The 27539-nt window shown below is 36.7% G+C and overlaps 1 protein-coding gene across 2 annotated transcripts in view; it reads left to right on the forward strand.

Moving 5' to 3' along the window:
* Positions 1 to 22801, forward strand: part of ARL6IP6 (ADP ribosylation factor like GTPase 6 interacting protein 6) — a 45410-nt gene extending 22609 nt beyond the window's left edge. For both annotated transcript variants that reach the window (XM_025404114.1, XM_025404115.1), the window contains exon 4: positions 21645 to 22801. In XM_025404114.1, the coding sequence (XP_025259899.1) occupies positions 21645 to 21738 (94 nt within the window). In that variant the 3' untranslated portion in view covers positions 21739 to 22801. The remainder of the gene's footprint in view (positions 1 to 21644) is intronic.
* The last annotated feature ends 4738 nt before the right edge of the window (positions 22802 to 27539 follow it).

Raw genomic sequence — 27539 nt, forward strand, 5'->3', positions numbered from 1 at the left:
CTCAGCTCACTGCAAGCTCCGCCTCCCAGGTTCACGCCATTCTCCTGCCTCAGCCTCCTGAGTAGCTGGGACTACAGGCGCCTGCCACCGCGCCCGGCTAGTTTTTTGTATTTTTTTAGTAGAGATGGGGTTTCACCGTGTTAGCCAGGATGGTCTCGATCTCCTGACCTCGTGATCCGCCCATCTCGGCCTCCCAAAGTGCTGGGATTACAGGCTTGAGCCACCGCGCCCGGCCAGAAATCATCTTTTCTGTTCCAGTTCCCAATAAGTTCTTCATCTCTGTTGGAGACCACCTCAATCTGGACTTCATTGTCCATATCAGTATCAGCATTTTGGTCAAAGCTATTCAACAGGTCTCTAGGAGGTTGCAAACTTTCCCACATTTTCTTGTCTTCTGCACCCTCCAAACTATTCCAGCCTCTCCCTGTTACCTAGTTCCAACGTCGCTTTCACATTTTCAGGTATGTTTACAGCAGCACGCCACTCTACCAGTACCAATTTACTGTATTAATCTGTTCTCACACTGCTAATAAAGATATACCTGAGACTGGGTATTTATAAAGGAAAGAGGTTTAATTGACTCACAGTTCCATATGGAGGGGGAAGCCTCATAATCATGGCAAAAGATGAAGGAGGAGCAAAGGCACATCTTACGTGGCAGCAGGCAAGAGAGCATGTGCAGGGGAACTGCCCTTTATGAAACCATCAGGTCTCAAGAGACTCACATACTATTAGTGGAACAGCCACATGGGAGTAACCACCCCCATGATTCAGTTACCTTCCACCAGCTCCCTCCCATGGCATGTGGGGATTATGGGAACTGCAGTTCAGGATGAGATTTGGGTGGGGACACAGCCAAACCATATCAGTTAGTAATTATGTTTTTTTGTTTTTGGGTTTTTTGAGACAAGGTCTGGTCTGGTTCTGTTATCCAGGCTGGAGTACAGTGGCGCGATCTCAGCTCATTGCAGCCTCCACCTCCCAGGCTCAAGTGATCCTCCTGCCTCCTCCCCTAATGAGCTGGAACTCTAGGCATGTCACCATGCCAAATAATTTTTGCGTTTTTATAGAGGCAGGATTTTGCCATGTGCCCCGGCTGGTCCCAAACCCCTGAGTTCAAGCAGCCTGCCCACCTTGACCTCTCAAAGTGCTGGGATTACAGGCATGAGCCACTGCACCCAGCCTAGTGGATCCAGTTTTAATATGAAATGGTGTCATATTAGAGCCTTAGATTATGTACTTATTAATCTCTGAAAATGGTTTTGAAACGTATACAAAATATATGTTTATGCACAAATGAATACAAAATATAAATAAATACAAAATATACACATTCATTTCTATAAATACAAAATATAAAAGATGTGTATTTATATTTGTGTTTGTATATGTGTATATATTTGCATATAAATACAGAATATATATACACATAAATATGTATAAATACAAAATAATGTGTGTGTGTGTGTGTGTGTGTATATATATATATATATATATATATATATATATATATATTCATTATGTAGTACTGGCTACTGGGAAGCTGAGGCAAAAGGATTGCTTGAGCCCAAGAGTTTATTATGCAAAATAATGTGTATATACGTTTTGTATTTGTACAAAATAATGTGTACGTATATACAAATATAAATTATATATATACCCAAATATAAGTGAAATATTTACACACACACAAATACAAACGAAGTTGAGTTTTATCGTCAAAACCCTGCCCTCTAGTGTTTATGGAAAATATGCAGTTACTTCAGAAATGTCAGATTAAATATATTCTCTATGTCACCAGTAGAGTGAGTCCTTGTACAGGGAAACAACTCCGCATTTTGAAAAAGTTGAAATCTTCAGACTTAATATTTTCTTTGAAATCAAATTGATATATTTTATCAATGTGCAACATTATGCTTTTATAAAAATATCTTTGTGACAGGTTATGTGTTTTCTCACCTAAAATAAGCAATAATATTAATGAAAGCATTTTTTCTAATTATATAAAAGTAATTCACATTCTTTGTTGAAAATTCCAAAAAAAGAAAAAGAAAAATGGAAATAAGGAAAATTACTGCTGACATTTTAATGTATATTTTTCCATTCTTTAGGCATATTTTAAAAATCGAAATTGGGATCACAATGTATATAGTTTTTTGTAAGAGAGTAAAATAAATCATATCTAACTGGTTTGTTAAAATAGTAGTCTTTTGCTATCTCTGCAGACTTAAGTACCTGGGTTTGGTTTTGTTTTGTTTTTTTAAACAGAATAGTTGAAGTGGGAAAACCATTTGAGAAGACCATATTTACTGTGACTATCAATTGTGTTTCCCTAGAAACAAACCCCTCAGAGGAAGAATAAAAGTAACATTCATTACTGTTTAGTAAATATTAGGTGACATATTTAATGAAATCATCAGTTTGGATCAATAATTCATAAGAAGAGGTTGAGATTAGAAATAAAAGCATTTTCTTATATTAAAATCTTTTTATGTTTACTGTTATATATTTATTAGATAAATCTCAGCAACTTTCACTTTTACATAAGCACAAGATGTTTAGGAAATACAAGATAGAGAACTTTGCAAGATATATTTCCGGATAGGTAGTTAATGGACTTCAACAGGTATGTTTTTTGGAAAGATGGTTCCATGTATTCCACTTTGCTAAGTTAAAAGATATACTGCAATATCACATATATAAACTTGTCAATTAGTAAGCTGTCCTTTTCTTTGTGTATTTAATCCAGTAGACTGGATAGAAAGTCTTGTCTTGGCCGGGCGCGGTGGCTCAAGCCTGTAATCCCAGCACTTTGGGAGGCCGAGATGGGCGGATCACGAGGTCAGGAGATCGAGACCATCCTGGCGAACACAGTGAAACCCCGTCTCTACTAAGAAATACAAAAAATAGCCGGGCGAGATGGCGGGCGCCTGTAGTCCCAGCTACTCCGGAGGCTGAGGCCGGAGAATGGCGTGAACCCGGGAGGTGAACCCGGGAGGCGGAGCTTGCAGTGAGCTGAGATCCGGCCACTGCACTCCGGCCTGGGCGACAGAGCGAGACTCCGTCTCAAAAAAAAAAAAAAAAAAAAAAAAAAAGAAAGTCTTGTCTTGGTTGTTATTAAAGGTTTGTTAACAGTGTTAAAGAACAAGAGGCAGAGGCAGTAAGTTTAGATTTTGGGGAATATCTAAATAGGCATTCCCATTTTTGACTATGTTATAATTCATTATCCTGCTTCTTCTACACTACCTACTCAACATCTCCAGTTCATTTCTCATCACTTTTCCTTGTTCATTGTCTGGGTTTTGTGAGTGATTTCCAAGAGACAAATATAACAGTGTATGTATAGTCAGTATTTAACATTTTGGTTATCAGCTTTAATTATAGTTTTCAGGAGTTAATGCATCTCACTATGTTACCTACCCATGGAAAAATACTGCATACAAGGAAAAGCTAGAACTTTAAAGAATCATGGGCTGGGCATGGTGGCTCATGCCTGTAATCCCAGCACTCTGGTAGGCCAAGGTGGGAGGATGGCTTGAGCCTAGATCTTTGAGACCATCCTGGGCAACATAGTGAGACACTGCCTCTACAAAAAATTTTTTTAATTATCCAGGTGTGGTGAAATGCGCCTGTATTCCTAGCCACTCAGAGATTGAGGCAGGATTGTTTGATCCCAGGAGTTCAAGGCTGCAGTGAGCTATGATCATGCCACTGCATTCTAGCCTCGGTGACAGAGCAAGATACGCTCTTTAAAAAAAAAAAAAAAGAACTTTGGGGATTGTTCTAGGCTTGGCCAGTGGCAGCAGAACTTTTAAGTCCTTTTGATTGGGAAAATATTAGTTGTGGATACTAGCTGTGCCTTACAGTGTGTTTTCCTGAACAAGTATACCTTTTAAGCTAACATTCTAGGATTTCTAGGGATGTTTTAAGAGAGTCCTATTAAACATTATGGGGGAACTAATGCCCTCCTAAGCCACCCATCTCTTAGGTTTTACTATTAGTCTGGTGTTTCCATTTTTTAATAAAGAAATCAAGTCTCAGAAGTTTAAGCCACTTGCACAAAGTCAAGTAATTTGCAAGTAACATAGTTTGCAACTGACTCTGTGTTTATTTTTATTCACCGTACTAGCTAACTTATCTCCTCTGCATTATGAAATTAATCATCAGTAAGAGGAATTTCACTAATTGAAATAGCATCATTTTATTGACGATTAACAGGCATTCTGAGCTTTTGCTATGTGGCAGTTTTGCCCCCACAATATTGCTAAATCAAAATCTGTTCTTAACATCAAACTTTCTCTGTCTTCTCCATTGTCTTCTCGTAGTACCTGTATTCCACTTTAAGACTGCACTCCACATTTCACATCACCTATGCTCAAGCTTCATCTAGTGGTGAAAGTATGTAGCTGCAGGTTCATAGTTATTCAGTATGCTAGAAATAAAAACCACTCTGGTAATAAATGTCACATCTAGGATAGAAATGTTACTCTATAGTAGTAAGTTTAGTGGAAAAATGATAACATGAGTGATGCGTCTTATTGCTGACATGAAAAAACGTTCACAATTTTGATCAAACGTCAAATTTAACAGCACATACTGAACCTTCACAGTAGGACATTAACATTGTAGGAATACAAAACAACCTGGGGATTCCAAAATAAGTCATTCTTGGCAAGTAAACTTGGTTTATTAATTTTAAATCTAGTTAATTTGCATAACCTAAGTATACAGAATACAGTGGCAAGCACCCCTAGCATGTAATGATTTCTGTAGCTGAAATCATTGTGATGGGAGTTACTATGCCAAGGAAGCTCCTTAATAGGTCTATTATTTTATGCTAAAGATATCCACAGATATTTCTTTCCAAGGAGGAAAAAAAAATCAATGCTTGTGTTTAAAGTTATGAACATAGGCCAACTCTGTAAATGGAAATAAAGTACTGCTGAAAATTTCAAATTACAAGCTTATGCTGATCAAAGGTATATAAAGGTAAGATTTCTGGTGAATTGGATATCTGAATCCAAAGCTTGGATTGTTGAATCATCTAGTGAGAAACTGATTTTAAATGATTTTCTCTCTCTTTTGAGATATGCTATAGAAATAACATGTCTTGTAGTCACAGCATTGTAGTTTTTGGCGCATGTCTCAGTTCTTAAATCTTCAATTGACTTCTATGCTAAGAGATTTCTTATCCTGAATCTTATAACTGAATATGAGTCTTTTTGAGGCATAGACTGAATTGTTTTGAAAATAAAGCTCGGCCGGGCGCGGTGGCTCAAGCCTGTAATCCCAGCACTTTGGGAGGCCGAGGCGGGCGGATCACGAGGTCAGGAGATCGAGACCATCCTGGCTAACACGGTGAAACCCCGTCTCTACTTAAAAAAAAAATACAAAAAAACTAGCCAGGCGTGGTGGTGGGCGCCTGTAGTCCCAGCTACTCAGGAGGCTGAGGCAGGAGAATGGCGTAAACCCAGGAGGCGGAGCTTGCAGTGAGCTGAGATCCGGCCACTGCACTCCAGCCTGGGCAACAGAGCGAGACTCTGTCTCAAAAAAAAAAAAGAAAGAAAAAGAAAATAAATCTCTACCTTGAGTACAACTCTTTGTTCAGTTTAATGACCTTAAATATCTATGTTTATGCTAAAAATGTTTTTTTTAAAGGCATCATTTAAAATTTTCCTACATAGCTTTTAAAAGAGACCAAAGCCTTCAAAGTCATCTCACAGATAGTCATTTTGAATTATTAGAAGTCAAGCAAAATTATTATATTTTTATTATAACTAGACTCAGTTTTAAGTTACAGTATTTGTTCTTCAGGTGTCCTTTGAATAATTACATTTGTGCATTTCCTAGGCAGATTGGAAGACACTGTTGAATGTCTATTTTATAGAAGTCAGCATAAATTTACTCTTACATTTTTAGAGAAGTTTGAAGTTTGGTATCTCCTCTTTCGATGTATTATTGGTTGTGTTTATCAAATAACCCTGTATGACTTATTTGATACAGAGTTCATGGTCAAAATGCAGGGAAACTTCACAGTTACTAGTGTTATATCATGATTTCTAGGCATATGCCAAGGTAAAGAGTGGTGTCTTTTTTTCACAAATGCCTGCTTAAAATATAATCCATGACATTAGATTGGCAGTTTGCATTATTTCACAGTCAATATACAAATCAAAGGGTATCTGCTACCTTCCTCATGCTATCAGTCTTTATTGTCTGATCACTATGAATTACCGTCTATTTCTTCTTCTTCCAACCACAAATAACATTTGATAAATACCATACACTCAATTTTAGAAAATATGCTTTTAATTTAATTTTTATTTAATGTAACATTATGTGCATCCTTGTTTAAAAAAATTGTATTGCCTTACAATGCAATCTGGAATCTGCAAAATAAATTATAAGTGAGAAAGAAAAGGGAACAAGTTAATTTTAGTTTGAATTAATTTTTGGTAAATTGTTTTTATTAACTATTTTAGAGAGTAACGTGATCTGTTAATCTTTTACATGTGTTACTTTCTATGTAAAGTGTTCTGTATGTAATTAGATGCTAACATTTGTGTGTGAGAGCATGTTGTTAACTGTAGTAGGGAGCAACAGATAGTAAAATACTTTGACACGCGAATTTCCTGGAACATTCAGGATTCAGGATTGGCATCCTGTATTATAATATTACTTTTCTATTCAACATTAATTTGGGTCTTTAAAACATTATTATTAGAGTTTTCTCTGACTTCTTCACATTGAGGGGGTTACGAAGATAGAGAACAAATAAAACAGTTAAATCATAATATGCAATTCAAGAAAAGGGAACAAGTTGATTTTTGCTTGAATTGCTTGAAATTTGAAATTTCCAGCAGCACTCGATTTTCTTTAATACAGTTAGCCTATCCTCATAACTAAATATAAGCATTGACTTTTCCTCCTTGGAAATAAGTATCTGTGGACATCTTTAGCATAAAATAATATACAAGTGTTACAGGTTCTTGACGGGCAGATATATAAGCCTTGGAGATCAAAAACAGTGGGTTAGTTAGTATTCAAATTAGAAATTTCTTTTCCACGCAGACTAGATTTAACATTGAGCACAATGAAGTGACTCTACTACTTTGATAACAGATTCTGGAGAGCTGCCTCTTTGTCAAATCAGATTCTTTATTGCCATGAACTAATGAAACAGATGTCAGATGGCTAATTGCAGTAGGAGAGAAAAGCTACTGACAAAAGAGATGGATCAGGAACTTGGCCTTGATACTTGAGTATCATGAAATCTCGTTATCTGGGGAGTATTCAGAGCCATCAGTTACAGTGCTGTCACTATTAATGAATATATTGATGGCATTGCACTGCAACTTCTTGAAGTAAAGGGTTAAAGTACATGCATATCTTGTAAGATATATTTCATTACTGTTCTGAATGGAGATGTACATAGATGTAACAAAATCCTCTAAGAAATTGTATTAACTATTGGTTTTGTTTTCATAAAGTGATACAGCTAATAAGTGTTTGCTTTGTAGCTTTTTTTTTTTTTTTTTTTTTAAAGACAGGTTCTCACTTTGTTGCCCAGGCTAGATTGCAGTGGCATGATCTTGGCTGACTACAACCTTTGCTTCCTGAGCTGAAGCGATCCTCCCACCTCAGACTCCTGAGTAGCTGGGACCACAGACATGCGCCACCACATCTGGCTAATTTTTGTACTGTATTTTTTATAGAGACGGGGTTTCGCCATGTTGCCCAAGCTGGTCTCAAACTCCTGGGTTCAAGTGATCCACCTTCTTCGGCCTCCCAAAGTGCTGGGATTACAGGCATGAGCCACCTTGCCAGACTGCTCTTGCTTGTGCTATTTACAGTGTTATAAATGAGTAGCTGAAAAGGCACAAGTATCCCTATGCCCAGAGCAATACTGATAAGAAATACTTGAGAGACAGTGCTTGCCAGTTTTGTACTTGGAACCCTTTTTGTTTAATAACCTATAAATTACCAGAGGCAGCTTGATACAATTAAAAAGGGTATTGAAGTCAGGAGACGTAGCTTCCAAATCCAGCCCTACCCTAGCAGAAGGACATTTGAACAAGTCAGTTAGTGTATCCAAGCTATAACTTCCTCATCTCTAAAATGGAGTAAAAACAATGGTACCCCATAGGCAATAAGTGTAAGTTTACTAAAGCAACAGATATGTCTGATGATAAAGCAGATAGAGTGTCAGAGGTTTTCTTTTCTTAAGGTTTTTTGAGCTAGAAGTGTGACCATGGACTACCACAAGTTGCCAGTTATCTTTTCTTGGATAATTGTTATTTATCCTGAGATTTTTTTTTTTTTTTTTGAGACAGGGTCTTGCTTTGTTGCCCTAGGCTGAAGTGCAGAGTGGCACAATCATGGCTCACTGTAGCCTCAAGTGCCTGGGCTCAAGCAACCCTGCTGCCTCCACCTCCCAAGTAGCTGGGACTACAGGCGAGTGCTGCTATGCCTGGCTAAGTCTTTTATTTTTATTTTTATTTTGTAGAGATAGGGTCTCACTAAGTTGCCCAGGCCAGTCTTGGAACTCCTGAGCTCAAGCAATCCTCCTGCCCTAGTCTCCCAAGGCACTGGGATTACAGGCATGAGCCACCACGCCCAACCAAGAAGTACTTGTTAATATTATCTCATTTAGTTTTTATAAGAACACTAATGAAAAGAATTATTGTCTTCATTGTAAAGATTGAGAATTAGATTTTCTGGTAGGTTAAAATAGTCCTGTGAATAGTATAGCCATGACTAAACTCCAGTGAGGAGAGAGCTGGCTTTCCAGGTCTTTCATTCTGATCATATTAAACTGTTGACATTCCTGTACTCTCCATTGTCTCTTGCTTCTGGGCATACTGTTAGGTGTTTAGAACACTAAATCCCTCATATTCAATTTTAGTTTAGGGATTAGCTCTTCCTTGAAATTTTTTCTCCCCTTCTGCAAGCTGAATGGCTCCTTTATGTTCCAGTAATACTGCCTGCAAAAGTGAGTCTACTATGTCACTAGATTCTGTTATCTTCGAAGGCAGTACTGACTCCTACTCCTTTCTCTCTTTTTTTTTTTAATTTTTATTTTTTGTTGTTGGTTTGAGATAGTCTCACTCTGTCACCCAGGCTGGAGTGCAGTGGCATGATCTTGGCTCACTGCAACTTCTGCCCCCTGGGGTTCAAGCGCTTCTCCTGACTCAGCCTCCAGAGGAGCTAGGATTACAGGCCACCACACCCAGCTAAGTTTTTGTATTTTTAGTAGAGTTGGAGTTTCACTGTGTTGACCAGGCTGGTCTCAAAACTCCTGGCCTCAAGTGATCCACCCACCTTGGCCTCCCAAAGTGCTGGGATGGCAAGCGTGAGCCACCATGCCTGGCCAAAATTTTTTTTGTAGACACAAAATCTCCCTATATGCTCAGGATGGTCTGGAACCCCTGACCTCAAGCCATCCTCCTGCCTCAGCCTTCCAAGGTGTTGGGATTACTGGCATGAGCCACCGCATCCAGCCCTACTCATTTCTGTATCTCCCATATGTAATTTAATACCTGATACCGAGTATTCTGTAAATCTTGGTGAATGAAAAGGGAATTGAGGAAGTTATAAAGAACTTTAGAGTAAAAAGTAAGAGGCAAAGTCATGTGTGTTATTATTTCCTTAATGAGAGACATAGCAAAGAGGTGAAATTAGGGAAGCATTCTCTTTAAAATTCTAACCCCGATTTCTTAAGTAACAATGGTCAAGTTCATTGAAATACATACAACTTTGTCTGCTCTTCAGCAATTTCTAACAAGTAATTTTTAGGACAAAAGGATACAATAAAGTTAATGTAGTTTTATGTTTCTAAAAAGGAAATGCTTTTTAAGTTAATAAAATATAGTGTTGCTTGTTTTTATTTGTTTGTTTGTTTTTCAAGCTTCAGGTTTAGTGTTAAGATCTTTTGATTCCAGATAAAGAACTAACTGGTAGTTACTCCAAACAAAGCTTATATACAGCTTAAAAACTTTCAGGAATTAGAGATTCCTGGGCTAGGGACAGAATGAGAAATCAAAGGCAGCTCAGATGTGTGAAAGGGGAATAGATTAGTACCATCTTGCTCATGCCTTCTCCCTCTGAGCCAGTCAGACACGGAAACAAATAGCTAGTTGGGTCTATATATGAGCCTTTAACATAACTTCTTATGCTGGCAAGCACAGAGAGCTTTCTGCTTAAAGCAATATCAGCTGGAAATGAAGTTGTTATTTTAAATTACAAGAGTTCTGTCATAAAAGCATCTCTGACATGTGGGAATACCTGCGAGGGAAAGAAAATACAGGAATAAATAGGGCATGGAACAATTATTCTAACAGAGTGGAGTCTGGTGTTTAGTACTGTGGTATAGAGATTCAGTTCAGATCAACCAAAACTAGCATAAAAACAATTAAACAAACTGAAACATGACAAGAGACCTGCTCAGTTCTGTTATTCTGTCTCTTTTTCTTTTTAAGGTAATTTATTTGGAATTTTTGGAAGTTGCTTATTCAGTACTTTAATTTATGCTTCAAGATGTAAGAATATAGCCACTTAAATTGCCAAAGTCATTGAATTCATTTGAATCTTATATTTTAAATGTATTCCATTCCTGAAAAATGAAAATAATTAAAATATAATTGTTTTATAATATATTCACTTTGCAAGTTACTATTTAATAGTAATGTAAATATATTGCTAGACATATTTCCACAGAATAAAATCTAGATATAAATAATGGAAGTCTGGGTTCTCCAGTGAATTATAAAAGGAGAAGTTGTTATGTAGGAAGAGGGTAATGTCAAGCAGAAAACACACACACACACACACACACACACACACACACACACACGAGAGAGAGAGAGAGACCTGTAATTCTCCCATTTCTTTCTTCCATCTGCTTCCTGGGTTTGCCTTTATACTACGATTGTTTGTGTTTTTGTTTTGGTTTTAAAGCAAGTTTAGGTTTAGGTGTTTTACTTGGAAGGGAGAATCTAAGTCGATGTCAGGAGAATTTTTAAAAATCTCTTCTGCAGCTAAGTTTCTTTCCTATATAGCTAAGATGTATTGATCATTTACTATGTGCCAGACACCTGGTATTTACAACAGCTTTGTAAGGGTAGATTCTATTTTTGTTTCCATTGTGTGGAGAAGGAAATTGAAGGGCAAAGAGGTCAAACAATGTTGCTCTCTTCATACTCCTTGTAAGAGGCAAGGCTGGCACTCAGACCCGTGTTTATCTAATCATAGAGCTTGAACTCTTAACCACTATCAGGGACCACATAAGTACTTCATTGTAGAATTTTTTATTATTGAAAGGAATTCTCTAGAATCAGAAAAAGGTCATACCTTCTATATAGCTTATCTTTCAGGATTTGGAAGTAGATCTGTTGTAATGAGCCTTTCTTTGTAACTACATCTCCACTTGCGTTTTAGACTTATTGAATAATATTTTTTATTTATTTTCATTTCTATTTCAGAAATGTTTTGCAGTATAAAAGAACTTTATCTCAGCATAATAAAATCCACATTTAGGAATCCTAACTTTTACTTGAAGAAACATTCCGGTTTTGCCATTGAGTACTCTATTTATTTTGCTACTTATTCTTTCATATGGTCAAATGAACAGTCACGTCTTACAGTGTTGAAGTAGCAGGTTAAATTATATCCATTAATTTTCATCATAGATAGGTTTCCTTAATTGACTCTCTGGGACTAAAATATTTATATAGTTATATCCTCTGCATCATTGTTCTAGTTTTAAGTACAGGTAATGTTGACCAATAACCTGTTTTAATAGGTAAAAAACTGTACATAATCTCTTTGAGGTGTTTTTTAGGATTATTTCTTGCTACCTGGAATACTTACAGAAATGTAGAACTAAGACCGGGCACAGTGGCTCACATCTGTATCCCAGCACTTTGGGAGTGCTGGGTGGATCACCTGAGGTTAGGAGTTCCAGACCAGACTGGCCAACATGGTGAAACCCCATCTCTACTAAAAATACAAAAATTAGCTGGGCATGGTGGCACCTGCACTTGTGATCCCAGCTACTTGGGAGGCTGAGGCACGAGAATCGTTTGAACCTGAAAGGCGGAGGTTGTAGTGAGCCAAGATCACACCGCTGCACTCCAGACCAGGTGACAGAGCAAGACTATCAAAAAAAAAAAAAAAAGAAAAAGAAAAGAAAGAAAAAAAGAGAAAGGGAGGGAGGAAGGAAGGAAATAGAAGTGACCTTAGGTTCATCTGATCCAGTTTTTCTCCTGATAAGCACGAAATCTTAAGTTGGAGTTCCACTTCTGGTTCTTTTATTTTCCCTTTACATGATGATACCTCTTTTGTCTGTCAGTCCATTGCTGTACCTGTTAAAACCTGGATCAAAACTTGTATCATTAAGGAAACTTAGCCTTGTTAATAATATTGTTTGCTCTGCTCGTTTACATTTTATATCCAGTTAACACAAAAGCATTTTAAGCAAAGGAATGTTTTAGGAAAATTCAGTGTATTTAAGTATATGGAGAGAATGTCAGCAACTTAGAATTTCTTTGTGAATTTGTTTTAACCTGTCACATTTATATATGCAAATAATAATTGTAGTAACATCTCCACAAATAGTCATGCCATTTTCAAAAAATATATAAGCCTTGTAAATTTTGAAGTAAAATGGAAGGTCTTCAAAGTGCAACATTTCTATTATGTTGCCATTGAAACCATGGGATTTTTTTTCTTGTTTTTATCTTTTACCTCATTCAGTAATGCAATCTTATCCACTACCCACTTTTGAAGTTTGGCAGTATTAATAATAAATAATGCTATAGTTTTACTTGAATGGAAATTTTTTAATTTTTATCTGATCAATTTTCCCATGCTTGACTTTTTTTTTATTTTTAGTTGATACATAATAATCATATTCATTAGTGGAATACAGAATGAATGATAGTTTTATACAATGTATAATGATCAAATCAGGCTAATTAACGTATCTGTCACTGAAAACATTTATCATTTCTTTGTATTGTGAGCATTCAAAATCTTAAAGCTTTTTGAAAATATGCAGTAAGTTACTGTTAACCATATTTACTCTAAAGTGCTATAGAACAGTAGAAATCATTCCTCCTGTCTGATCGTAATTTTGTATCCATTAACTAACCTCCTGCTATCCTCCCCCACCCCACCCACTGCTGTTTCTTCCCCTACTACCCCACCACCGTTCTCAGCCTCTAATAACCACAATTCTACTTTTTACTTCTATGAGCTCGTTTTTTTTTAAGCTTCCACATGTGAGTGAGAACTTGTGATATTTATCTTCTTATGCCTGACTTATTTCACTTAATGTCCCCCAGACTCATCCATGTTGCCAGGAATTATAGTATTTCATTCTTTTTAATGGCTGAATAGTATTCTGTTGTGTATATGTACCACATTTTCTTTATCCATTCATCTGTTGATGGATGCTTAGATTGAGTCCATATCTTGTCTATTGTGAATGGTGCTGCAGTAAATGTGGGGTACATGTATCTCTTCAGTATACTGATTGTCATTCTTTTGGATAAATACCCAGTAGTGGAATTGCTGGATTATATGGTAGTTCCATTTTTAGCTTTTTTAGAAACTTCATACTGTTTTCCATAATGACTATATTAATTTATATTCCCATCACCATGTTAGACTGTTACACAGGATTTCAGAAATTATAGTCATTTTGCTTTATTGATCTAAATTACATAATAAAGGTAAGTTGCTTCTCCTGATCAGGCTTATTCTTCTGGGATTAGGTCCTTTCCTTTCCCTTATGTTTCTCTTCATGAAATTGTAGAAGAACCAATGAACAAAAATTACATATTCTCCACTCAGTCTTTTCAAACCCCTCTACCCTTCTGTTACCATAACAGTGTTTTCCTGCTTCAGAGTATGGAAATAAAAGGTCATGACTTGCAATAATAAGAACCATTTTGGAATCCATAGTAGACTCCATGATGAAACTGAACAAAACTGAAACGAAGCCTGGGCAACATGGCAAAACCATATCTCTACAAAAAATTAGCCAGGTTTGGTGGCGCATGCCTGTAGTGCCAGGGTTACTTGAAGGAAGGCCTTGAGTGAGTTGTCCAGGTCCTTGGCGTTTTGAACAAAGAAATGAACAAAACCCTCAAAGTAACAAAGGAACAAAATGCATGAATGAAGCAGCAACAGCAGGGATTTGTTAAAGCGAGAAAGCGCTCCACAGGGTGGAATCGGGCCCGAGTAAGCGGCTCAAGGGTCTGGTTACAAAGTTCTCAGGGTTTTAAGTACTCCTTTTGAGGTCCCTATTGGCTGCCTCTCATCTGGATGAAGGATTTGGTCTTTTGCTAATTAAAGGCTGAGGTGAATTGGCATCCTGTGCAGGACGTTTGCCCTTTCCATCTGAGATGTAGTGGAAGCGGGAAGGTTGTAGGGAGAATAATAGTCTTTGATCCTTTGTTACTCTGGCGTGGGGAGATGGGGTTTTTCCTTTCGGTTTAGCTTTAAGAAGTGTGCATTAATTGGCTTTAGGTTCCCTGTCCTGGACCCAGGTGTTTTCCCTTTGACTGAACTTTAGGAAATTATCACAAATTGGCCTGAGATTCCCTGCCCCTAGACCTTGGTGTTTCTCTTTTAGGAAGTTAGCACAGACTGGCCTCGGATTCCCTGCCCCTAGACCCTTTTCTCCTGCCTCACCAGTCACTTGGGAGGCTGAAGTGGGAGGATCACCAGAGCCCCTAGAGGTAGAGGCTGCAATGAGCCATGATCATGCCTCTGCAGTCCCGCCTGGGTAACAGAGTGAGACCCTGTCTCAAAAACAAAAAAAATAAAAGCAGAAGACTGAAAGGAAGCCACCATTCTTTTTACTCCATGTAGATATGACACCTCTTTTGAAAATAAGCTGAATCTTGATTATTTCTATACTGCTAAATAAAAAACTGATTCTTAGGAATAAGGAGGAAAGAACCTATAAAGAAATAATTGTAGGTTTTGTTCCTCTGACTTAAAAATGCCTTATTGGTAAAACATCTCCTCACTACCACCCACATACATGCACTCAGAAACATAGATCTGTTTTTAGATCCTGTAGTCTGTAGTCTATTCAAATGTCTTTTTTATTTCTGCATCAGTTTACTTCTTTTTAAAACTACTTTGATTGTAGGTTATGATTTGAATTTTTAGAATATTTATTCTTTTTGCACATTTATTGTATCGGTGAACTGAGTATCAAAATGTCAATTTCCTTTTTTTTTTTTTTAATTTAAGTTCTAGGGTACATGTGCACAACATGCAGGTTTGTTACAAACGTATACATGTGCCATGTTGGTGTGCTGCACCCATTAACTCGTTATTTACATCAGGAAAATCTCCTAATGCTATCCCTCCCCCCTCCACCCACCCCACAACAGGCCCTGGTGTGTGATGTTCTCCTTCTTGTGTCCAAGTGTTCTCATTGTTCAATTCCCACCTGTGAGTGAGAACACAAAATGTCAATTTTCTACCAAGAAAAATCCTATTGAACTACTACTGAGATCTCATTGAATTTATAGGTGTTTATTTAAAAAAGAAAGAAAGAAATTGACACCTTTACAGTGTTGAGTATTCCCACGTTATGATAGATACCTCCCTTCATTCAGGTCCTCTTTCTTTTTTTTTATTTTTTTTTCCTAGACAGAGTCTCGCTCTGTCTCTCAGGCTGGAGTGCAGTGACTCGATCTTGGCTCACTGTAAGCTCCACCTCCCGGGTTCACACCATTCTCCTGCCTCAGCCTCCTGAGTAGCTGGGACTACAGGCGCCCGCCACCATGCCTGGCTAATTGTTTGTATTTTTAGTAGATACGGGGTTTCACCGTGTTAGCCAGGATGGTCTAGATCTCCTGACCTCGTGATATGCCTGCCTCGGCCTCGTGAAGTGCTGGGATTACAGGTGTGAGCCACCGCGCCTGGCCCAGGTTCTCTTTTAATGTCTGACAGTAAAGTGGTTTTTTTTTTCATTGAGATATAATTTACATAGGGTAAAACTTTACTCTTTTAAAATGATTCAGTAGTTTTTAATATTTTCACTAAAAACTACTGAATAACAATATTCAGCAACCATCACTGCTTTCTAATTCTAGAACATTTCTGTCACTCCAAAATGAAAACCCCATACCCATTAGCAATCACTCCACCATTTCCCCCTCCCTCTATCCCCTGGAAACCCATTGTCTACTTTTTGTCTATGGATTTGCTTATTCTGGACATTTCATATAAATGGAATCATACAGATTTTTTTTTTTTAATGTATTCTCTTTTGTTTACTCCTTTCACTTAGCATACTGTTTTCAAGGTTCATCCACATTGTGGCATATGTCAGTACTTAATTCCTTTTTAAGGCTGAATTATTTTCCATATGGGTATACCATTTTTTTATCCATTCATCAGTTGATAGACATTTGGGTAGTTCTACTTTTTGACTATTAGGAATAATGTTGCTATGAACACTGAGGTACAAGTTTTTGTGTGAACTTGTTTTCAGTTTTCTTGGATATATACCTAGAGTGGAATTGTTGGGTCATATGTTGGGTTTAAGAAACCTCCAAACTGTTTCCTACAGCAGCTGTATCATTTTACATTCCCACCAGCGATGTATAAGACTTCTGGGTACATGTGCATAACGTGCAGGTTTGTTACATATGTATACTTGTGCCATGTTGCTGTGCTGCACCCATCAACTCGTCATTTACATCAGGTATAACTCCCAATGCAATCCCTCCCCCCTCCCTCCTCCCCATGATAGGCCCCGGTGTGTGATGTTCCCCTTCCCGAGTCCAAGTGATCTCATTGTTCAGTTCCCACCTATGAGTGAGAACATGCGGTATTTGGTTTTCTGTTCTTGTGATAGTTTGCTAAGAATGATGGTTTCCAGCTGCATCCATGTCCCTACAAAGGACACAAGCTCATCCTTTTTTATGGCTGCATAGTATTCCATGGTGTATATGTGCCACATTTTCTTAATCCAGTCTGTCAGTGATGGACATTTGGGTTGATTCCAAGTCTTTGCTATTGTGAATAGTGCTGCAATGAACATACGTGTGCTTGTGTCTTTATAGCAGCAAGATTTATAATCCTTTGGGTATATCCCCAGTAATGGGATGGCTGGGTCATATGGTACATCTAGTTCTAGATCCTTGAGGAATCGCCATACTGTTTTCCATAATGGTTGAACTAGTTTACAATCCCAACAGTGTAAAAGTGTTCCTATTTCTCCACATCCTCTCCAGCACCTGTTGTTTCCTGACTTTTTAATGATTGCCATTCTAACTGGTGTGAGATGGTATCTCATTGTGGAACTTAAAGTATGATAATAATAATAATAATAATAAAAAATTTTTTATATGGTATGATGTTGGGGTCCAACTTAATTCTTTTGCATGTGAATATCCATTTGTCATGGCACCATCTGTTGAAATGACTATTCTTTACCCATTGAATTGTCTTAGCACTTGTTGAAAACCAGCTGACCATAAACATAAGGTTTTATTTCTGGAATAAAAAAAAAAAAAAAAAAAAAAAGACCTCTGATTTCCCCACATCCTCACCAACACTTGTTTTCTTTTTCTTTTTTTAAATTATAACCATCCAAGTAGTGAGTATGATGCGTAGTATCTCTTGTGGTTTTGATTTCCATTTCCATATAACTAATGACATTGAGCATCATCAGCTTTTCATGTCCTTGTTGGCTATTTGTATGTATATCTTCTTTGGATAATTGTCTATCCAAATCCTCTTAAAATCCTTTTAAAAATTTGAATTTAAAAATTCAAATCCTTTTAAAAATTTGACTCTTTGTCTTTTTATTTTTTACTTATAAGAGTTATTTTATGTCTTAGATAGTAGACCCTATCAGATATATGATTTGCAAATATTTACCTCCATTTTGTGGGTTTTCATTTAGTGATGTCCTCGGAATCACAAAGGTTTTTAATTAGATGATGTCTAATTTATGTTTTTTCTTTAGTTTCTTGTGCTTTTGTTGTCATATCTAAGAATCTGTTGCTTAATTCAAAGTCATGAAGATTTATACCTATGTTTCCTTCTAAGACTTTTATAGTCTTAGTTCTTGTATTTAGGTCTTTGGTCCATTTTGAGTATATTTTGTATATTGTGTAAGGTAGAGGACCAAATTCATTCTTTTGTGTTCAGTTGTCCTGTAACACAAAAAATACACATTAATTTGAGATGAATTATAGAGCTAAATATCAAAAGAAGAAAAGTAAAACCTTATTAAGATACCAAGTATCTTCATAACCTTGGAGTAGTCAAAAATTTAATGAAAAAGCCACCAAAAGCACTAGCCATTTTTTAAAATACTAACTGGGACTTTATTCAAATTAAGAACTTCTGTTTATCAAAAGATCTTATTAAGAGAGTAAAAAAAGACACACCATAAACATTATTCACAACATATATCTTTAACAAAAGATTGGTATCTAGAATATGTAAAGAACTCTATAAACCAATAGAAAAAATGAGAAAAAGTTTTGAACACAAACATCAAAAAAGAGGCTTTCTGAATGGTCAGTAAGTACATTAGTTGTCAGAAAAATAAATATTGAAACCACTACAACATACTCTGCAGACCCACTAAAATGGTTAAAATTTAAAACACTGATAATATGAAGTGTTCATGATGATGTGGAACAACTTAAACTCATACATTGCTAGTGGAATGTAAATTGGTACAACTATTTGGGGAAAATGTTTCATGCTTTTTACTAAAGCCTAATTTATATCTACCTTATAACTCAGCAGTTTTACTCCTAGGATCTATCCAAGAGAAATAAGTGCAGATGCCCACCACCCACCGAAAACATGTTCACAGTGTCTCTATATGTAGGAGCCCCAAACTGGAAACACCCATCAGTAGTAAAATCAGTAAATACATGTTGCTATATACTGCAGTAAAAAAGAACAAACTAATACTACGTACAACATGAACGAATCTCACAAAGACAGTACTGAGCAAAAGAAGCCAGACACAGAAAGCTATATATTGTATGATGCCGTGTAGATGTAGTTTCAAGAGCAAGTGAAACTAATCCTGGTGACAGCCCTCAGTTTTGCAGTTACCTCAAGATCTGCAGGAGATTAAGTTGAATATTTAAAAGGGAGCTTTTTGCGGTGCCAGAAACGTTCTCTATCTTTATGTGAGTTGGTGAGTACATGAGAGTCTACCACAGTAAAAATTCATTGAACTGTATACAAATGTTAGACATTTGTATTTTACTAGTATGCTTTGATTAAAAAAGTGAAATGCATGTATAGATATAGATTGGATGAGGTAGACCTAGTATTCAATTATCATTTGTTGAAGATATTAAACTCATTAATTAAAGATAATATTTTCATTTTACTTGAGTCACTTTTAAACAAGTCCTCTATAGAGTTTTGACAAAGAAGAACCATAATTTCTTCAGTCTTTATTAACAGACTTTAGAGATCACAAATTAGAGTCACAAGAGAGAAAGCCTGCAGGGATTGTCTGTGTCTTCCTCTAAAGAGGAAAATCATGGTGAATATTTTGAAAAGAAGCTTTAAATTAAGTGATTTTTCAAAGATTTAAGTCCTTTGCCTAGCAGTAGTCTGTGACAATTGCTACAGTGTTCCCAGTGGGAATATGGTACATTTGAGATGACAGAAAGACTAGGAACCACTACTCCCAAGCATTTTTTCATTGCCATTAAAATGCATTGCTCTGCCTGCTTAGTAAGGAAGTCACTGAACATTTGAGCATATACATCTCAGTGAAATTCAATTATACCAACATTGTAGTTGTCGGCTTAGTAAACTGAACTTTAAAGTTTTTTCTATTTTTGTGGGATTGTGAGGATCACAAACTACTAAAATAGAACAATTAACTCTGGGAACCTTTTGATGATTAACTTTATCTGGTGAGTACAGTCATCCCCCTTTATCTGTAAAGGATTGGTTCCAGGATTCCACACAGGTGTCAACATCTGAGGATACTCAAAGTCTCATACAAAATGGCTTAGTATTTGCGTATAACCTAAGCCTATCCTCTCATATACTTTAAAACATCTCTGGATTATTTATAATATACCTAATACAATGTAAATGTTTTATAAATAGTTGTTGTATTGTTCAGGGTTTGACAAGGGAAAAAAGTCTATACGTGTTCTGTACTGATGCATTTGTTTTTTCCAAATATATTATACCTGCTTGGTTCATTTTGCGGATATGGAACCCGCTTATATGGAAGACTGAACTGTATTAATTTAAAAGTTTTTCGGATCATCACTAAATATTTTATGATGAAAATGCTGATTGTTCAATTTTATGATTAGGTTTCTGTTCACTAGTCATCAGTATATATTTGAGGACTTTTCTTTTTTAAAGGGACAAAGCATTATAACTTTTACGACATAGATAGGTAATATAGCTAGGTAGGTTAACCCTTAATAGCACTTGAGAAGCATCTTAGACGAGCCCTAGTTGGGTAAAGAAAGGTTGAGTCAAAAGAGTAAATAATAACTCCTTTGGAACAGAGCAGGGGACCGTCAGGAAGCATCAGGGTCTGTGTAGCTTCAGATGAATGCAAAGGGCTGTCCTTTGAAGAATGTACCTTCTTCAGTCTCTGTCACAGATACTGTGCAACTGGAATCACTATGAGGTGCTCTTCAAGTGTTAATTCAGAGCTAAGTGCTTCTCTGGCTTTGGCTACTCCTTAGGAAAGGAGGACAGGATATGGGTATTATGACCCTCTCAGTCCGGGGCCCTTACTGCTTTTGTCTTCTGGCTTTTACTTCTGCTAGTACATCTTCCTGTATGTCCTCAATTTGTTATGCTCCAGAAGAGGGAGTATTCTGTTCTGCCTTCTAGAGAGTCCCAATGGGATACTACCTTGTTTTCTTTTTAGTATGTCTCATTCTTATTAGGATAAGCAAATAGTATTATTGCAATACAGTTAGTGGGAAAAACTGTTGTAAGATTGTTACAAGATAAAGGAAACAAATGTCAGGGCATATCGTGCACAATAAAAGTTATTAAACTCGTCGGCACTCCTAGCAATCATAAAAGAGATGTGTCTTTGCTGATTCTTAAGAACTCATTGAAAACCACTTCAGTTAAGTAACCTGTTAGATTTATAGCTGAAATATCTATAAATGACATAGGGAGTTCCTTCATATAACCTAAAAGTGGTGCAAACAGAACAAATACTTGAAATAATTTGTATTTTAAGTTAAAGTAAGAACAGACAGCAGGGAAACACACTGCTAATTAATGAAAGAACTGTTTGTAAAATAACAAAACTTGTATCTTAGAATTAGGTTATGGCTACACACAGTGACAATGAAACACAGTAAAGAAATATAGGGATGAAACTCAGCATTACTCATCAGTAATGAAATCGAAACAACTATATTTGTTAACCAGTACAGTTTTGACATAGAACTTAATAAGAGCTATCTACTATTTATCCTGCAGATGTCCAATATTCTTTTTTTAAGTTTTGTATTCATATGTGAACGTTTGGGAAATACACTCCAAGGTCATAAGTATTTTTGATGAAAACTTTTGGTGTCTTTTTTATACCACATTACATTTTTCCTTTTTTGATTTGTGTTTTTCTTTTTTTCTAGGAAACTGACTGGACATTCTTTCCACATGGGCTATAGCATGGCGATTTTGAATGGCATCGTAGCTGCTCTTACTGTAGCATGGTGCCTCATGTAAACCCACACTGGAGCAATATTGTTGGCAAAACTTAATCATGATTGTTTTCTAATAACAAGAAGGAGCATCATCGTCTACTCAGAAGACTGAGGAACCTGCTGTTCATTATGTAGTTCAGATATTTATCACAATCATCATCATTGTGGAAGACCTTTTAAAGCATTGTTTTAGAATGTCTGAGTATTAAGATACAGATTAATTGGCAATATCTGAGTATTAAGTACTTTCTTCAGAGTATAAGATGTTTACCTCATCTTTTTACTTTTGTGTGTGTAGTTCTTTCAAGTTGTAGAAAACATTTTAATGTAATTTAAACTCAAAAACTTGAATACAGGACAATGCTTGCCTTTTCATGTATGTACTACATTTTTTGCTAAGAAATACTGATATTTCTGTTTAGTTAAGGTAGAAATACTTCTTATTTATACATTTAGGAAAGCAAATAATGCCTACTACTCTGACTTTCATAGAAGCTACTTTTAAATCAGAATATTTAATTTTTGATATTCATATAATTAATAGAAGTTGCATTTATATTTTTATGGGGCATAGTTCCTTATGTGTTTTTTAATGTATTTTCATACTACACATTGAATTTGTATGTTTTTAAAATTATTACATCTAGACAACTGTAAATATTTTTTTAGCTAGTGCAAACCTAGTACCTGCCATTTTTACTAATTTTTTCTTTAAAAAAAAGCAAAAAAGCACATTGACCTAAGTTTAAAATTAAATAAGTTTATTTTTAACAAAAAATGCCTGAAAACAGGTAAATTATTTAAGTCATTAAAATATTGAGAAATTTGAAATTTTTACTATTTCTATTTCCACAATTCCAAATATTTATCTTGGTGTATATATTGTTCTTTAACAGAACTTGCATTATTTTGTTTTTAATAAATATAAACATGAAATTTTTGTATGTGAGAATGATTGAACTAGTTTGTTCTTAATCTCAAAAATTTAGTTACCAAAGTAGAAGAGGTGTTTTGATACTAGATATTAAAAACTACATATAGTTCATATAATTTTATAATTTTCCTCTTTAAATGTGCTTCTGTAATTGTGATATTTTGTTTTCTAAGTAATGAAGCCTTAATTTTTCCCCTCTGTTATTAAACACCTTTGATATTTAGAAAGTTACCTCAATTTTAGGAAGATGGGCTATTTCCAAAGCTGTTTTCCCTGGCCATAGGAAAACTTACAATAAGAAAGCATTGTGTAGTCAGATTGCTTATTCAGGCTAAGTGGGAATGAATTTGTGCAGTGTGTTCCCTTATTATCTACTGAATGTTCTTACTGACTAAACAAGATTTCTAAAAGTCTAGCATTTCTTTTACTATTCAAAACTCTTTGGTTGCAAATGACTAATACTGCTCCAATTTAAATTATCTGAAGTGTGTGTGTAGGGGGGTATCTAAATATCAATCCCATGGCTTAAGTATTCCTACCAGAGTGGTGGTTGCAGTGAATCTGTTTTCACTCCCTGCCTTCCTTCCTGCACCCTTAAACTCCTCACCCTTTGACTCCAAAGGGCCCTTTCATTGCAAAGATGTATACAAGTAATTTATCTTCTCTCCACCCCTCTGTATTCCCACCCACCACCAATGTGAGTGGCTCCCTCCAGATTCTTTGTGTCTAATGACTAAGAAAGTTATTAACAGTAGACCCCAGAGATACGTAGACCCTAGACAGTCATGTGCCATATAACAGCATTTTGGTCACAACAAACTGTGCTTATGACAGTGAATTCCCCAGTAAGATTATAATACTGCATTTTATTACTATACCTTTTATCTGTTTAGATACACAAATATTTACCATCGTGTTACAGTTGCCTGCAATTTTCAGTACAGTAACATGCAGTACAGGCTTATAGTCTAGGAACAATAAGCTATACCATATAGCCTAGGTGTCTAGTAGGCTATACCATCTAGGTTTGTGTGAGTACACTCTGATGTTCACACAATGATGAAATTGCCTAATGACACTTTTTTCAGAATATATCTCTGTCATTAAGCCAAACATGACTATATATACCTACAAAATATGTATTAATATAGATACATATAGAGAGATATGTATCTGTAAGATATTTTTGTGGAATCCTATTTCTTCTGGACTGTTACTCCCCTTTTTTGGGAAATGACCCTCCTCTCTCCCATCTGACATAGAGTCCAAATATAAATCATCCAGAATGATGAGGGAAGGATAGTTACCTAACTCTGGCTGAGCTAATCCTAATCTCATTTTGCCTGGCTACAATGAATAGAATAGAGAAATGACTTAAATGAAGTAAGTCTCTTCCCAGGATTTTTCAACTTGAAATTAAGATGTGACGAAGCTGGGAAAATACAAGCCCCAGAAATGCTGGCAGCTGTAGTTCAGCAAGGTTCAGTGGGAAAGAATAAGGCTGATAGGGATATTGCTAATGGCATTACCCTGGTCCCTGATGCCCGGTGGCAATCCTGCCATTCTTGATACATGAATCAATAAATTTATCTCTTTTGGCCTTTGCTGTTAACATTGGCTTTTGTCATTTGCAACAAAACAAGTCAAAATGAGCTTATCTAGCAGCTGGAATCCATCTCTATTATGAAACTGACTCAGGTGATCTCATCTCTTTATATGTAGCTTACAGCATTCCATTTAATGACTTGTGAAAGATCCACAGGATGTAAGTATTGTTGTGGCTAGTGATTAGTCTCAGGGACTTGAAAAGACATTTTAGAATAAATTAAACTAGTTATTATTAATCTTGCTGTTTCATCAAGAATTTATTATGTCCCCAAATTCAGTTCTACCTTGTTTAAGTGTTATCAGAAAGAATATTACTGTAGTTACCAAGATATGATTCTTTAGTTATATAACGTAATGAGTTTTAACTACAGCTGTTACTTAATATCTTAGCATTTCCCAGTTTCCTTACCTGTCAAATGGGAAGAATAATACTTAACAAAATACTTAAACTACAGTGAAAATACTAGATGTCAGAATTTGTGGGACCTAGAGAAAACAGTGTGTGAAAGTAATTTGTAACTTCAAGTACATTTATCAGGACATAAGATTGAAAACTAAAGAGCTAAGAATGCAAATAAAAAGCAGAAGCAGCAGAGTAGCACCCCCGCCCCCACCACACACTTAAGAAAGACTGGAAATAGGAAAGATAAGGATACAATCGATGGAGACTCACACCAAAGAAGCAGGGACAGTATCCAAAATGAAAAGTAGTTTCCTTGAAAAGATGTGATTGAGAGACTTCTGGTAAGTCAGATTTTAAAAGATTTCTATTTTCCCATTTCTGCCCATTCTCTTGATTATGTCAAGTGCCAGAAACCATCTGTATTAGGGTTCTGTAGATGGACAGAATAGGATATACGTATACGTGAAAGGGAGTTTATTAAGAAGAATTGATTCACACGACCACAGGTGAAGTCCCACAATAGGCCATATGCAAGTTGAGCAAGGAAGCCAGTACTGGTTCAGTCCGAGTCCCAAAACCTCACAGGAAGGGAAACCAACAGTGCAGCCTGCAGTCTGTGGCCAATGGCCCGAGAACCACTGGTGTAAGTCCAAGGGTCCAAAAGCCGAAGAACTTGGAGTCATGTTTGAGGGCAGGAAGCATCCAGCATGGGAGAAAGAAGGAGGCCAGAAGACTCACCAAGTCCACTTCTCCCATCTTCTGCCTGCTTTATTATTGCCTCTCTGGCAGTTGAGGGGATGGTGCTCACCCACATTGTGGGTGGGTCTGTGTCTCCCAGTGCACCAACTCAAATGTTAATCTCCTTTGGCAACACCCTCACAGACACACCTGGGAACAATACTTTTGCATCCTTCAATGAAGTCAACACTTAATATTAACTATCACACCATCTGACTAAGGAAAAGGGAATCAGGACCGGTGGGCAGGAACCTAGAAAGTGTCAGAGAGTCAAGGAGAATGAAGCAAAGGGACTGTCTGATAGTGGGGATATCCTGGTCCGGATAATGTATATAGATGGATCCTTGCAGAGAGTGCCCAGTTGGCCAAGACTAGACTGTGTGCCTACTCCTTTGGCTTCTCTAGTTGAAGGCAGCATCTGAAATTATTTTGGGATGGTCGAATGGATATTGAACAACCACAGATACAAATAATCACTGTACACTCTTTGCTGGTCAGCTTCTCTTTTCACCCTTAAACTTACAACAGTACTCACATGTAACAATGTAGCCATTATATACTATATCCAATACCAAAGCCAGGACCTTCAGATTGTTTCCCTTCTAGTTTTGCCACATTATCTTGCTGATATTCTACAAATTACTTAGTCATTTTAATACTTATTAAGACAAGACATTTTTTTTTATGTGAACTAGAACAGTATTTTTAAAAAGGACAAAAAGATGGGAAATTGGTTAAAATACACTTTATATACGAGAGCAAGAAAATACAGATTGAAGTTACTATCTTATTAAAATTAAGCACTTGGTCATGACACCTTCCCTTCTATACACATGTATTCTATTTTATCTTTGCTTTGGCTACTACCTTGGCTAAATTTCTTCCCTGATATGGTGACCAAAGCTTTATTTCTGACACATTTCAGCTCTTAGTTCATCTTTTGCCACTGTATATGGCAGTATAAGAACAAACATATTTTCCTTCTATATTCTTCCTTGCTTATTCTGTGGCATCATTTGTATTATAATGTTAAAACACGCCAACTAATATAGTGACCCTCTTTTTTGTATGATTATTCATGGCATACAGAATCTAAAATTACCAGATGGCAGTTTGAACTTCCATTTCTTCTGAACCAGTTTTCCTTTTGAACTCCTTCCTTAAGTACTAAAACCTTTAAAACAGAGTTCAGAGTCAGAGGAACAGAAAGCAAAAACTTTATTATTGGGCCACTGGGTGTAATAGAAACATCTGGCAATGTCTTGGTTCTTGAACCCATGTAATATGGGCATGGGAGAAACGAGCAAAAATCAGCTCTTGGATAAAAACATACATTGCATCCAGAAAGATGCCATTTTAGTGTTAACTCTCAGCTAGCTTAATAACTAACTCTTGAATAGATTATTTCAGTGTTTAAGGTGCATTATAAGAGAGAAGTCAACAAAATAAGAATTGAGTGTGGCCAGGTGTGGTGGCTCACACCTGTAATCCCAGCATTTTGGGAGGCTGAGGTGGGCAGATTACTTGAGGCCAAGAGTTCAACAGCAGCCTGGGCAACGTGGTGAAACTCCGTCCCTACTAAAGATACAGAAACCAGTTGTGGTGGTACATGCCTGTAATCCCAGCTACTTGGAAGGCTGAGACAGAATCATCTGAACCTGGGAAGTGGAGGTTGCAGTGAGCTGAGATCACACTACTGCACTCCAGCCTGGGCAACAGAGTGAGACTCTCAAAAAAAAAGGAAGTGAGCAATTGAGCACATTGTCTTACCTCCTCAGGGTATTAAGTTCCTTGGCCTGAGCAATGCAGTGGGAATCCATGATAATGTATAAATTATGCAGTAAACAATAGGGCTGCCAGAGGCAGGGAAAGCAAATCTAAGACCATAGTATATCTACCAGTGGGGACAAAACTGCTAAGTGCTACCTCATCTAATGCAATTAATTGGCTATCAGGTAGCTGGCTCATTCCCCAAGATATGATGCCACAAAGAGGGAGAGGTAGAGAAGATGGTGGGGTGGGAATGGGGCAGCAGAGATAGAAAGGCAGCAGCAGCCAGGAAAGCCTTTGAAAATGTGGGTCCATCTGAAGACTACCCCGCCATCCTAGCTTTTATGCTCCCATTAAGCATTGGCTTGAC

Source organism: Theropithecus gelada, chromosome 12 (genome assembly GCF_003255815.1).
Source record: "Theropithecus gelada isolate Dixy chromosome 12, Tgel_1.0, whole genome shotgun sequence".
Lineage (NCBI taxonomy): Eukaryota > Metazoa > Chordata > Mammalia > Primates > Cercopithecidae > Theropithecus > Theropithecus gelada.